The sequence below is a fragment of the Centropristis striata genome, chromosome 6, assembly GCF_030273125.1.
Source record: "Centropristis striata isolate RG_2023a ecotype Rhode Island chromosome 6, C.striata_1.0, whole genome shotgun sequence".
NCBI lineage: Eukaryota > Metazoa > Chordata > Actinopteri > Perciformes > Serranidae > Centropristis > Centropristis striata.
This window is the reverse complement of record NC_081522.1, coordinates 21,509,934-21,525,129: the sequence shown is the minus strand read 5'-3', so window position 1 is coordinate 21,525,129 and position 15,196 is coordinate 21,509,934. Positions and strand designations below refer to the sequence as shown.

General features: G+C 37.0%; 2 protein-coding genes across 2 annotated transcripts in view; both read left to right on the top strand.

Annotated features, from left to right (window-relative positions):
• tspan9a (tetraspanin 9a) overlaps window positions 1-15,196 on the top strand; it is a 241,109-nt gene that overhangs the window by 27,895 nt on the left and 198,018 nt on the right. The window lies entirely within an intron of this gene.
• LOC131972693 (sterile alpha motif domain-containing protein 3) lies at window positions 7,752-12,547 on the top strand. The gene is made up of 6 exons (XM_059334364.1): window positions 7,752-8,718; window positions 8,964-9,098; window positions 9,241-10,200; window positions 10,386-10,541; window positions 10,782-10,871; window positions 11,463-12,547. The coding sequence occupies exons 3-6, from the start codon at window positions 9,250-9,252 to the stop codon at window positions 11,793-11,795; spliced, it is 1,530 nt and encodes a 509-aa protein (XP_059190347.1). The 5' UTR covers window positions 7,752-8,718; window positions 8,964-9,098; window positions 9,241-9,249; the 3' UTR covers window positions 11,796-12,547.

The window sequence follows — 15,196 nt, the reverse complement described above, 5'->3', positions numbered from 1 at the left end:
GTAGAGGGGTCCAATAAGGACAAGAGTTAATAGTCTGGTCCTTACATTCAGGCTGAATTCCTTCACTCTGCTGTTTTTAAATTGGCTCACTTTCTCAAGTACTCTAATAAGGGAAATCCTTTTTATCCTATTCTGCCAATTCTGACAAGTTTTACTAAAGCTATTTCTGATACTTTACCTGAATTTTAAATTGTGTATCTGTAATAGCCTCGTTGTTGTCATGCAATATGATATCATGCTTGAGAATGCTTTCCAGAATGAAGGCAGGCTCGACTACTGACTACCAATACTGCACTAATGCTGTTTACCGATGTTCCAATTGATCAAGTAAAGACAAACAAGGGCTAATAGGAAAACTTTGTCTGAAGAATTGTATTGAACATCTCTCGAGTTGGTATGTGCGTGAAATCACAATGTCCTGTTACAGCTTCTTCGTGTTTTTAGCCATGATCCAGGTTTTTCAAAGGCAAATAGTAGCTAAAGTTAGCTACTGTAGCTAGTAAACAAAACAAGATGGCGGTAATTTGTAATGACAATCGTGTCAAGTCGTGTAGGGAAGACATCCTATAGATCAGCGGTTCCCAGACTTTTTTAGCCGTGCACCCCCTTCTATGTCCCAACCGGGTTGACGCACCCCCAATCCCCCACACCTTCAAAAAAAATGAAATGCAATAAGCTTTTTTAGGTGGCAAGGTGGCAAGTTTAATCATGTTCAAATGAGAACACACATATAATCAAATAATCACAATCACAACAATGAGCTCTCGCATTTGAATTAACCTGAACACAGTTTCAATATAATGCAACAAAGTTATGCGCAAGCTTCCACTTTTAAGAGCAAAGAGGATGATGACAGGCTCAGGATCAGAGGCAGAAAGCACATAAATTGAGGAAAATGTTATAATATTTTGAGCCGCGTTGAACAAAAATTGCAGCAAGTTTAAATGAACGTGGAGCTAAACAACCCGTCATCATAACACAGGCTGGAAAAATGGAAGAAGATAACTTCTTCTACGCTTCATTTTAAGATGAAGTGCATTTTGAATAGCCTGCATTAATTTATTAATTAATATTACAGTTTTAGATTTTACATTTTACAAAGGAAATGTTTATTTACACTTCTTTATTGTGTGGGGGGAAAAATGTAATTGTGTAATTATCAGACCGCCATTACATATTTCATCTTGCGCACCACACTTTGGGAATCCCTGCTATAGATACCAGATGATTCATCCAACACTATTAATATATGTAGGATATGGATTTATCACTTCCTGCCTTCCATTGGAATTTCATGTGCCGTTATAGTCATGTGATTGAAAAAAGCTCTTGAGTATGTGTGCACACAGGTGTTTATACTGGCAGCTGGCTGCAGCAGTGATCGTGCGTTGCTTTATATGCAATGTCCTTGTGCTGCAGCTCTGCTTGCAGCTCAGGTTTCATTCTGTGCTATTCACAAGGGAGACTAGCACATGTTATTCCAGAGTTTGGAATGACAATATTGCCAAAATGAGGATGGAAAAATGGTGTGAATTCTGTGAAAGTTTATTTTGTAGCCCTCACAGTATGTATTAGTGACACGTGGTTAGTTCATCTTATGGGAGGACTGATTAGGCTAAATCATTTGTAAAGAATATGATGACATTGATCAGCACCTTTTTATGCAGTGCACAGCTGGTTATGGTCAGCTATCCATTGCCACATTCTGCTGTGCTTTTATCTTCATCAGTCTTTTTCCCACGGATGTATTATAGTAGTGATGCACTGCTGTCACACACCATTGAAGCCTTTTTTTCACTGTCCGTTCAAAGTATTGCAGCAAAAAATCCTCCTGCAGCCCAAAAAGCATTTTCTCCATAGACCATTAAAAGGACGCTGTAAAAAGGGATAACCTTGAAATGCAAATAAGGTCAATTCAACTCTTTCTATTATCAATTTATTATCCATGAAGGGCTTATATTTTGAAAACCTTACTCACCAATTAAGAGATTTAAAAAAATCTGTAATCACAATGTTAAGTAGGGCTGGGCGATATGTCAAAATAAAAAATATATTGCAATATTTTTAAATGTGATATGGAATTAGATAGATAGATGGATTGATTACCTTGTTCATCCCCGAAAGGAAATTCGGTTGTCACAGCAGTCTGGTATTTAAGTACAACAAAATACAATAGAATAAAATACTGAAGTAGAATAAATAAAAACAACAATAGAAAAAAACACAGAATAGAACAAGGACACTTAAAAAGTTAAATAAGTTGGTAAGGTAAGACCATATCGCATATATCGATTATAGTTTAATTTATTTTCTTTCTTTATATATAAATGCTGCCCTTACTAGGGTTTGTCATATTTAGTTATTTTGTAATGTTTGTTATTATTTTCTCATATTAATATATTCATTTCAGAAAAAGATTGGCCTATTTTATAGGCTATTTTTATTTAAGATATTTTTTATTTAAATGTGCACTTTATGGAGCTTTGATTAAAAAATAAGGTACAGTATTTATGTCACTTAAATAAACTGTTTAAATAAAACTACTTGTGACATGTCATATTTGGCTTTGACTGAACATTTGCTCTCACTTTGTGATACATTTTTTGGAATATATATATCGTATATTGATATTCAGCCTAAATATATCGGTATATGACTTTTGGTCCATATCGCCCAGCCCTAATGTTAAGTCTATGGATGGAGCCACCAGGAGAAGCACTACTGCGCATATTCACTGCACTGCAAAAAAGCCAACTTGTATTTTTTGGCCTAAAACAGTGATTTAAGTTGCTAAAACTTGGAAATATAAATTATTGACATTGAGGGCAATAATGTAAGTTAGCACAACTAAGGAAGCCAGTTGTCTGCTCAAAAACAAGTTTGTGAATTGTTGTACTTATATCTTTAAGTTGGGGTTCACAACAAGGGACAATAGTTCTGCTAACTCTTATTTCTTTGTTGTGAAATGTGGGAAAGCGGTGAAATTTGGTCATTAGCGAAAGCTAGCGGCTAACTGATGCTAGCGGCTAATTGATGCTAGCGGCTAATTGATGCTAGCGGCTAACTGATGCTAGCGGCTAACCGATGCTAGCGGCGCTGCTTGTTACAGCTACAAGAGTAGCCATTAGCGTATCAATGCTAACTCAAAATTGTGATCGCAACATTAGCTGACATTTCATAGCGGCGTTACAATCGTGCCAATTCAGCACATTGCAGAAGTTAGCAGAAGTAAGGATTAAAAGTTATTACAATGTGAAATTATAAATTAGTACAACTTACAGTTGAGTTGACAAAAATGTGAATTCAGAGTTGAGCAAATGCAAAAACAAAACTTGAAATATTTAGTTTAATTGTCCAACTTAAAATTTTATCGAAGTTTGTTGCCTTGAAATTTTGAGTTCACCCAGTGTGGGCCTCATATTGCAGATTTAAATGTGGAACCTGGAAACTTTATTGGCATAGGTGTCAAGCAAGGAGTCCTCATTGGATTAAATAAGCGCAATCTTTGGGTCCGGTATCCAGTTGTTATACTTTGCCTCTATTACACCTGGCTCAGCTCTTCAGTGTTGTTACATTGTTGCTGTTAAACCAGAGTTTAACAAGACCAATCACAGCTAAAAAGCTGAACATGACAAAGCAGTTAAACCTTGTAAAGACCAGTAAACAGTGATTCTAACAGAGCTAAAGGCAGCCGGCTGAACTTTCACCAGAGTGCTGGTATGAAAGTTAAACTGCTGCCTTCCAATTGTTGTATTTCCTTTTTATTCTAACATGAGCTGAGTGCTGTCTTTTCAGTCTGTGACACTGCTGAGGATGTTTTCTCGCTTTCAGTTTGAAGAGTAACAGGTTCAGCTGGAATGAAAAGTGTTGTGGGGGTTTCAGGCAACACCACTCAGTAAACCCTGCGAGAGAGAGAGAGAGAGAGAGAGAGGGAAGGGGTGGATGGAGGAAGCAGAGGTTGAAGGAGAAGGAAAAGGGCAGTGTATTTCACAGCCCCAGTTATGTTCTTTCTGTAAAAAACATCAAGGCTTTGCTTCACTGCGCTTCACAGCACGGCTCCCCAGCCTCTGTGTTTGATGGCTGTGTTAGCAGGCCACAACACAACAGCCTCGCTCTGGCAGGGTCAGACGGGTTCAAAGAGGATCCTGGCCTTTAATCAAACTATAAGGGATATGTTGACTTTTTTGTGTAGTACAAAAACCTACATCTCAATTACAAAGCCCGCTTGAAATATTTCAGCTTGATCTTGGAAAGATGTTTAAAGAAGTGGTGGTACTTGTTTTGATCTGTCAGGGTTCAATGTCAAAGGTGTTTCTGTGATTTATGGCTTTTCAAAGGTGAATGTTAAACGACCAACGTGAGTATTTTGGCCTGTTGAAACTCAAACACATTGAGCATGTTGACCTTGGTTGGTTTTCCATTTAGATACATTTGACATAATGTGTGTGTCTCTCTTGCAAGGATAAGGATTATTTTACATCGTTTACATACATTTTTATTTTGATTTGATTTGATTTGATTTAAGTTCATTTCGAATATGAAAAAAATAAAATAAAATAAAAAAAGAGTCAGACAAAACATTTAACATGACAGAATACATATTCGAAAAGGAGTGAGAAGAAGTAAAACTTATAAACTCCCACCCCCTCTCCTTAAATATGACAAGTTAACATCCTTGTCTAAACATGTCTTGTATTACAAAAACATAAATATAATTTACCTATACAGCGAAATTATACATACATACATACACGCGTCCACATTTGCATACATACCCAAACACACGCACACATACATATGAAAGGAAAAGAAACAACAACACAAGGAAAAGAAACAACAACACAAGGAAAAGAAACAACAACACAAGGAAAAGAACAACACAAAATGACAACCAGTGTAAAAAGATCACATAAAATTGAGTTTAATTTAAAAGGCTTTTGTGTTCTAAATAATTCTGCTTAATTTATGTTCACATATCCTAATTTAATAAACAAGCCACTTTTTTTGCAGTAGGTTTTAGGACATCAAACTGCATCAAAGCCAAATTTTACTTTTATTTTGATTGCACTATTTGCTCTTCCTACTTTTAAACCTCTCCATGTCCCATCTGCATTTTTACAGTCTTTCTGTCCCAGCAACTCCACATGATGATATAATATATGTACGTTATAACTCCATATCTTCAGGCGTGGCTAATGAGCTCTCAGAACGGACACAGACGAGCAGGTATTAATCTCCCACGACTGCTCCGGCTAATTCGGCTCTTATCGAATGACTGATTATCTTCTCTGTTCCTATGCAGCAGAAATGCTTTGCCCTTGAAGTGCCCTTTGCTGCTTTGACTCCATTTAGAAAGAGTGTTTGTGGTTATGTGTTTCCCAAAAAAAACATTTAGGGGTAAAGATTAAAGACCTAAAGCTGCAGCAATAAAAAAAAATGCATAAAAAGATAAATGGGATGCATTAAAATCAAAGAAACTTGTAAAATGTATCATGGCCAGTGACGTCTCTGCTTGTAGATTACACTATACGTTACATTCTGGAAAACTTTTCCAAAGCTAAACTTTTCCTTTTTTATTAGTACTGGCAGCTCCAGATAGCCTTCATTGTAAAGACTGGGCTTCATTCATTCTCTACTTGAATCAACGGAGCTAAAAGTGGTACCTCATCAAAACTTTTTCTCACTGCTTGTGTGCCAGTTGTGGTTGTTCAACATTTAGGCTCAGCCCCCTGTGAGGACCTAGATAGCATATAAAACCTCCAAAGTCACAGATGAGTGACGTTTTAGTGGCTAGTGGAGAGCTCTTAACAATGCAATGCCTACAAGCATTTCGTCTCCTTTCTCTCTCCATCTCTCTCTCTCTCTCTCTCTCTCTCCATCTCCATCTCTCTCTCCATCTCCATCTCAGTGTGGTGGAGGGAGGGAGGATTATTATTCATGCTGACTGTGTCACACAGCCTCCTGCATACTGCCTGTCACTGCTGCTTTTGTGACTTTTTGCTAACCATGACCTAATGGCTCTGTTGTCTAGCACTGTGTGTCTCTACTTGTGGTTAAACCCATTCATATTAAAGCCACTAGGGCTGCAGCTAAAGTTTATTTTCAATACTGATGAATCGATTGATTATTTTCTTCTCTTCTTCTGTTGTATTAGATGACATAAAATAGTGAAAAATATATTTCCAAGTCTCTCAAAGTAGGCAGGAGAACACCACAATCCCCCTGTACACAAAGAAGTGTTCCTGAAAACTGTCTAGTTTGAAAGTTTAACCACTCTTTACAAGCAGCCATTGACATGATTGACAGCTGCCTTCAAGACTACTCCACTGTGACACTGTGGTTTCTTGCAAATTAGGAGCACTAGGAGGAGCCAGAGGAACATGATTATTCTCACAGTCTTGTGTCAGGATATAGTAACAGGTTAATCCAGAGGTGTCAAACTCTGGCCCGCGGGCCAAATTTGGCCCGCAGTGTAATTTTATTTGGCCCGCGAGGCAATACCAAATTAGTATATAATTATTGTAGTATTAAAGCTGACCCGCCGGTATTATATGGCGCATTTACCGCTAATACTACAAATCCCACAATGCCCTGCTGTTGTTTTGGCGCGTCAATCAGGACAGGACCCAGAAACGCTCCTCTGTGACAGTCGTCATAGCAACCTCAAGCTAGAGCTGTCTCCGAGCTACCCCCACCAAAATTCCCGAAAAGAAAGGCAGAATTTATTAACCTGTTGAAAAAGTTTATTTTGATATTTAAATCAGAAGGATGCAAATAGAAAAGAGGCATATTGTTTTTATTTAATTTTTATTTAATAAATTAATGACATTGATGTGTTTTTATTTGAAATTTGATTTTGCATGTCTGCACTATTTAGTTATATATTGTATGTTTATAAGCGTTGCTGGTTCCATATTTAATGTTAAAGCAAAACATGTTTGGTATATATTAAAAGGTTTGTTTGTTTAAAATTTTGGCCCATTGTGTATTTGAGTTTGACACCCCTGGGTTAATCAAATGTATAAAACTTATTTTCATGTAAGTTATCAACAGAAGCTTTTGTGTTGATTTGAGAGTCTAAAATCCAGGTGTTCAGTTTAGCGTGACATAAAACAAATCAGGAAATCTCCTAATTTGTGAGGCTGAAAGCAGTATTTTCTTCCATTTACGTGTGAGAAGTTACTTTTACCACTACTCAAATGTCAAAATATGAGGCGATCATTTGTCAGTCAGATAATTGTTGCAGCTCTACTACATGCCTGTGAAATGCAAACCTAGGGCTGGGTGCTATGGCCAAAATATTTTATCCTGAAACACGGTAGGTCATTTCATATCACAATACAGATAATCACCATATAACATGTTTTCTGGTAATGCAATTAATAAGTAATATGAAATATCCACATGGTGAAGCTTATTTTGCTCTACTTCGTCTTGATAACTTACTGATTACTAAAGTTCTCTCTTCATTGTTTTTATTGCAGTTTTTGTTTCCATTCAACAAAACAAAAATTGTCTACAAAACTAGACAAACAACAAAACAAACACAAAAGATGACAGCTCTTAAATAAAAGATGAACATATGGCATTATACACAAGGTGGTGGATCAGTCTTACATTACACAAATGTCATTTAGGTGCACATCAGACCTTTTAATAGAGTGGAGGAAAGGCCAGGTCCGATATAGTCCAAAAATGGGCGCCACACTCTGTAGAACTGATCTACACTGTGATGTATGACGTTGGTACACTGTAAAAAAGGATTTGAGGTTTTTGCTATCTCAACTCAATGTACTCAGTCAGTTCAACTAAAATGTGTTGTGTACTTGAAATATCAAGTTTTTCTGCGCCCAACTAATCAGTTTAATCAGAATCATTCAGGCAACATACATTTCTTAGTTGACTCAACTTATGTACATGTGGTCCCTGCAAAAGTGCATATGCGACCCCACACAGCCAACAAGGGCTATCAACCTCCTGCAGCACCATGTGCCACAACAAACCTTTTCGGATCAGGAGTTTTCCAAGGTAAGAACACACTTTTACTCTGCTTGTATTTATCAAAATGCTTGTTTAAGTATTGCTAGACAGGTAAATAAATGTTACACTGGATTGTAAAATTAAACTTTGCAGCAGCATTTTTTAGTAACATAAGATTGTTTATGGTATTTAAAAGAAAGCAACTTTTAGTTGCTGCAGTTGTAATGTTAGCTCAACTATGAATTCATATCTATGCCCCATACCCCCCCACCCCACAAGAGAATGGAGGAAATAAAATGTATGAATGCATGACCGTTCAGGGCTTCTGTAGTGTGTGATTTTAAGAACAAGTAAGTAAGCTAAATAAATCATGAGAAATGTTATAGAATGCAATGCTAGACATTTCTTTTTCAGCCTTGTGTGGTTGAATGAGTTTACAGTACACAATTCATGTCCAGTTCTTAATAGTTAAGTGCTAAAGACAAATGAGATCCACTGGAAAGATGATGTCTCACTCTTTTAGATTTGATGGAATTAAACAAACATATTACATTGGTGTTACAGAGTGGAAGTCCTTCTCATTAAACATCTTTCACAAGTAGCCTACTCTGCTCTGTTTTACTTTCAGGTTGATCATGTGGCAGTTCTTCTAAGACAGCAGTTTCTACAACACAGCATCCCGCTATATGAGCAACTGAAAGCAAGTGCTGAAATTTAAATATTAACTGGGCAGCAGTGGTGAGTGAAACAATGAGGTTGGGAAAATTATAAAATGAAATTAATGAAATTGAATATTACTAGTTAAAAATGTAAATATTACATTTTTGTATGACATGTTACTTGTGGGCTTATTTTTTACATTTATTTTTAGTAATTACTATTTTTAAGGTAAAAGATAACAAAACTATATGGAAACACAAAAAGTACTTATAGGCAGTGATGTATGGAGATGTCAATCTCACTTTGACTTTCTTTTTCTTCAGAGCTGGAGAGTACTACAGAACAACCAGCCCTGTGAGTTATATGAATTGGATCTGCAAGTTCTGCACGTTTTCTTCAGCCAACCAACGAAGCATTCTAAGGCACACACTGCAAGGGCATGCAGACCGTCATCTACTGTAAATCAGTACCTTATACAATCACACTTCAACTAACCACAAACTATCCCTGTTAATTACATACCTAAATTGGACTAGTTAAAACAGAACTGAGCTCACCCCATTTTTGTTCTAATACTCCTCCTCTGTACTCTCCTTTTAGGTACCCAGCATGTTGCTTCATGTCATTCTTGCGGATGATGACATCCGTAGGGTCCAGATTGAAACTCTTCCAGAGACAGTGGATGAATTGAAGACTGCACTCAAGAGCAAGCTCAATCTAGAGGGTGATATTGTTATCCAGTTTCAAGATCCAGAGTTCAACAATGAGCTCTGCAACTTGGCTGACATGTCTGAGCTACCTACAGAGAGACCAAGGTTGAAGGTGTTACTAAAGGCACCACCCCTTACAACCCCCTATGTAGCCTCACTGGACACTTCATCAGACACAGCCAGCATGTCCTCAGCATGTTCTCTAACAAGCCCTCGTTCCAAGCAATGGCCCGACTATTTCATCATTCCTACTTTCACTTATGATGTTGAACTTAAGCTCAGAAAAGGAAATGAGGCTTATAAAAAAGATGGTTCTCTACTTACTGTGACAGCTGCTATGAAAAGAGACATACTGGACAGAGTAGGCAGTGCTATGTATGAGTACAATGCATATCCAACATCAAAACAAATTGAAGATGTTGCTAAAGCCCTAGTTGAGAAGCATCCCTGTTTAAGAGAGCCGGGTTCTTCCCATGGATGGTACTGCTGGAAGTTCAGCCTCACTTTTAAGATGGGTAACCTCCGTCAGAAATATCGCATTGCTGGTTGCCCAGAGCTTGCAATCAACCAAAAGAGGTCAAGCACATCAACTGGGAACAGGAAACTGAAGAAAGCCAGACGTTCTGAGATCAACTTCTTGCCAGATATTCCAGAAGGGAAGTCTCCAGATGGCCTTGAAACTGAGAGAATAGCTCTGATAGAAGAGATGAAGAAAAAGAACAGAGACGGCAAAATGATGGATGCCCTGATGGACAGCACCTTTGCGTTGCGAAGGAAGGAGATTGTTGATGGTGAGCCTCCTGTCTCCGAAATTGAAGATAGGTGGCCAGCACTGTTCTCAGAAAGACAGGTAATTCTTTTTTTCATTTTTATTATTTTTAAACTTGGCTACACAAATATCAGGCTTTGCTAGATTTGAGTTTTTATCATTTTACATTTCAATGGCCTGTGAGAACCAAAGCCGACCTCTTTGCTCTCAGTGTATTTTATGTTGTAAGGAAACCACTGATAACTCATTTGATTTTGTCCTTACAGATCAGTGCAGAGTTCCGGCGCCTGGTTTCAACTGAACTCCATCGGTCTTTCTTTGATGGACTGGACAAATATGTCTCGAGACTGCTGGAAATGTACAAAGTGCGAAGAAGCAGCAGTGCAGACCTGCGTGCTCTGCTTCAGCCCCTCGACATAGAAGTAAGGACAATAAAGATTTTTGCTATATTGTGTTATGACAAAATTATAATGCTACTCATCTTAAAGTGTCATATTGACAAAGCAACCATGTCCAATTTAGCATGTACTGGATTGTTAATCTGTTCTAAACCAGTTTAGTTTGTTGAATGCTAAGTGACAGCACTAACCCCAGTTTTGTCAGAATTAACACGAGGGTGCTTGTTTTCAATTTTTCTTCTTTTGTTGTTGTTGTGTGTTGAGACTTCAAACCAGAAGAGAAGAGCAGCTGCTTTGCTTGGACTTCCGTATTACTTGAAGGAGGATCCAAAAGGTTTCATCTGCGTCTGTGAGGTGTGTGAATTGATTTTTTGGCATGGGAAAATTATGGTGAAAAACAACAAAAATCACTGATATTTATGCATGTTAAAGACAGACATTTAGATTTTAGGCTTACAGAATGTGCCAGAAATTATCACCTGAAAAATTGTATACCTTCGGAGCCTTAAAGTAGCTATGAAACTCTTTTACTCTTTTACTTTACTTCACACTTAAGTACTGTGGCACCACTTCTAGAGCCAGTGTGCTGGTTAGTGGCATCTAATGGTGTAGATTTGTGTTTTGTGGCCACTGTGTCTCCTTTATCCATGGAGTCAAAGTGTGAGGCGAGGGAGTTGCAACAACCATACCACTAGATGTCAAGACACAGTACTAAATACTACACACTGGACCATTTCAAAAAGGCCTGTGATTACATGCATGTTACATGATTACTCTAAGGAAAATATTTGGACTTGACAAACTTGAGACTCCATGTTTTTTATAAATAAATTACACTATGTGTATAAATGTATACATTGGCCAAATTTAAATAGTGAATTAGCAAATGGATGGTACATGCTTAATTTCTGATCTTCTATCTCTCTACTTTATCATGTTTTTTAGACTGGCAGTTCAGACGAGGAGGCAACAAAAGGAGTGGACATCGGGCTCTTGATTGTTGTGGAGGAAGGTGCAAGAAAACAGGAGTTGCTGGCAAAGGAGGTAGTTGATGTTGCTGTTATACTGGAGGAGCACATCATTCTGCATGACCAAAGGGATGTTGCCAATGCCTTTGCTACATTGATAGGTCTTTTGTACTGTCTTAACATAGACTATCCAAAAGGACTCAAGTACACATTTGAAGTGATTCAAAAAGTTTTCATGGGCATCGGAAGTGGCAATTGTTCAGCCAAAGTTCATCGAATCCGAAACAAGATGCTTCAAGGACAAGTGTAGTGGCAAGTTGGCCAGCTATCACTGTTTGGGAACAAATGTATATATCTAAGATATGTTGAGAAGCCTATAGTCAAAAGAAAAAGGCCTGTAAGTCACAGAAAATGCCTAACGTAGGTATTGTAATGTTGACCGTTGTAATGTTATTTTTTCAGTTATTTTTTTCTTAACTTGGAATGTTGTAGTTAAATTGTATGAACCTTTAAGCAGTTAGCTTTTATATTTCACAATTTATACCTTTATGCCTCGACAGTTATTGTGGGGTTGAACACAGTACTCAGGCTATTCTGCAGAGAGTCTTATAACCACAAATGTTTATACAGTAAAACTACGTAACATAGTAGAATAAAAATAGAAAAGGTCTATATTCAAAAGAAAAAGGCCTGTAAAAACCATAGAAAATACTTGTTGTAAATGTGTTGTAAATTTTATAACAGTGTTTTTGTAGTATGTATGTAGTATTTGTTCAGTCGAGACATACTTGAAATCTACTTGAATTGCAAGTTAAATTGCAGAAGCTTTTAAGCAGGTAGCTTTTATATTTCACATCTACCTTCATACCATGACAGTTCCTGCATGGTAGCAAACAAGCACAATATTAAGGTTATTTTACAGATAGTTTTATTCTGTAAATTTTGAAGATATTAAATATTAGAAATGTGTTAAATATGTGGCAATTGTATTGTCATAATACAATTCATGTCATAATTAATTCAATGAAGTTTGAAATTAAATAAAATGGCATTCTGAATGTTCTTTGATGTTAAAGAATAGTTATTATGCCGTACTGTGTATTTAAGTCGTGTGGGGAAATAATACAGTTCAATTTTTTGAATTAACTTAACATTGCAACTTAGATCAACTGTTCCTAGAAAAAGTTACCTGGCTGCCTTAAAAACACAAGTTAATTCAACAAAATGCTTAGTTGAGTTAAATTGTATTAGTATGTTTACACAACAAAAAAATCTAAGTTAATTGTACAACATGCTTAGTTTAAACAACTTGTTTTGTTATGTTTGTACAACTTAAAATATCTTGTTGGTATCACTAAAAAACTTGTTGATTAAACTTAAAATCTAAAGTGAATTGGACTAATTTGTGCCCTTCGCCTTTGTCAACCCAACTATTTATTCAATGTTTAAGAAACTCAGATATATGTTTAAACAACTGAAGCTCCTTAGTTTGGCAAACTCAACAATTTAAGCCTTAAACTGTTGTCCAACTTAAAATTTTAAGGCAGCCAGGTTACAAATTATTTTAAGTTGAACGAGCAATTCTTTTTTACAGTGTAAGATATTCTAAAGGGATCAGATCAAAAATTATTTTGCGCCAAGCACAGACAGAAGGAACCTTGTCACTGACCCATTGCAAAAGGATATTTTTCCTAGCTGCAAACGTTAGAATATTGTACAATCTTTTGTTGACTGCTGTTTTCAAATAGTCACTTGGAAGATTGTTAAAGTTCTAAATCTAAACACAGTCAGTTGTTTGATTTAACTAAACTGGGGTTTCCCCATTAAAAAAAAAAAGCTCAAGTTTAGGCATGCAGGAGTTGAACAATAAAGATAAATGAATGATTGAATCAAGACATTTGAGTAAGTATTCGCTTGTTGTTATCAATTTAGACAATGCAATTAGGTGGCACGACATCTTTTATATGATTTAATTACTGTAAGAGCCATTTTGCTTTGATTGTTTATTTGTTTATTTGTTTGTTTGTTTGCGCCGCCCACCACCGGGTGGAGAAGAGCGCTCATTATGGATTCTGAGGTCATGAGTTAATATAAGTCACCGGTGTATGACTGATTGTGGAGATGCCCGAGAGGCACACAGTTTTTTGAACGCAGAAACGTGATGTATAAGTTGGAAATATAAGTTTATTTGTTTAAGAAAGAAGTATATATTTGTTTGGAAACATTATAATAAACCGAGTTAATGGATACGGAAAGTGGACATTTCATTTGTGCGCGTAAATTACTATAGACGGGATCTCATCATAATAGTGGCACCTTTTTTAGTAGCAATCGGGTCACTACAATTACGATGTGAAATAGATTAAAAGACAATAAGTTTATTATACTGAGGTATTGCCCAGCCACATGTATACCATAACACAGTGGAATATGCTTAGATTGTGCATGAATTTAGGACAAGCGGACAGGAAACACCATAATTAAAGTCTAGGGTCTGTCCAGAAACATACTGCCATATAAATAACAGTTCTACTTAAAGTACATGTGGATGCTGAAGAAGCAAGTCTGTGTAATCATAGCCATGCATCGTCATGCAGCATCTTACAGAGGGAGTTACTGCTCCCAATCATCTGACAAATCACTATAACTTTCTCTCAGATCTGCTCCTTCATTCTAATTATGGTTTCATTTTCAGGCAGCTTTAATGGTAATAGGGCTGCAAGCTGAGTCGGCGAGACGGAACCTGAATGCCATGACAACCATATCACATATTCTGTTGCAGCCATGTTGCTGTATAGAACTCCAAAGGAATTGAAACAGATTGTAGAGATATTCCAATAAATACATGTCAGTAGAGAGGAATCATGCACTCTGTATTTGTTGAGGATAAATCAGTGTTGAGACATGAATTAGTTCAATTGATGGGAGTTGATTACTTTAATATTTCATATTAGCATAGTATGAAACAGCAGCATCACTGTAGTATGTTTCCTTGCTTTGTGCGCCATCTAGTGAATTCAGAGCAAAATAACATCATATTTCTAGCATAACTAATAACCTATATTGCTGCTTTCTCCATGATTACTGTATGCTTTCAGTTTTTTAAACACCCTGCGCCACTTTTGATTAAATTTTCTGTGCACCAGGATACAGGCATAATTGAAAAGCCAAACAGCTTGCAGAGTTAAGTAACCAAACCCTTATCTAAGAAACGGTGCCTCTGAAGGAATTCGATTTAAGATGTTATCCAACCCCTCGAGGCTCTTAAGTTGTTGTTTAAAAATATCTAGTAATGCACTCAGGATCAAACCTCTAACTCCATTAAACAACTCCAAGGAAAGGTCACACTTTGATCCCCCCCACTGAATAGAGTGGTTTTAAGTTCTGTCAGGGTTTTGTGGTAGGTGTAACCCACAAAATCAATAGTGTTCAAATCGAAATTTCTAAAGGTATCTTAGAAGGGTGAAAGAGAGACAAAGAGGAGGAGGGAGAGAGAGAGAAGAGAGAGATACCTGGAGTGATGAGAGAGTTGGAGAGAGAGATTGTTCACCAGTGGGTAATTGGAAAGCAGGGAGGTTGGGACTTGAGTTCACACGGTGTTGAAACAAGCTATTCCCAGCCGCCATTTATACGTATCACCTGAGGAGCTACCAGACCGGTGTCACTGACTTAAAATCAATTTTCTGATAAAATTACCTCAAGAGCAAATTA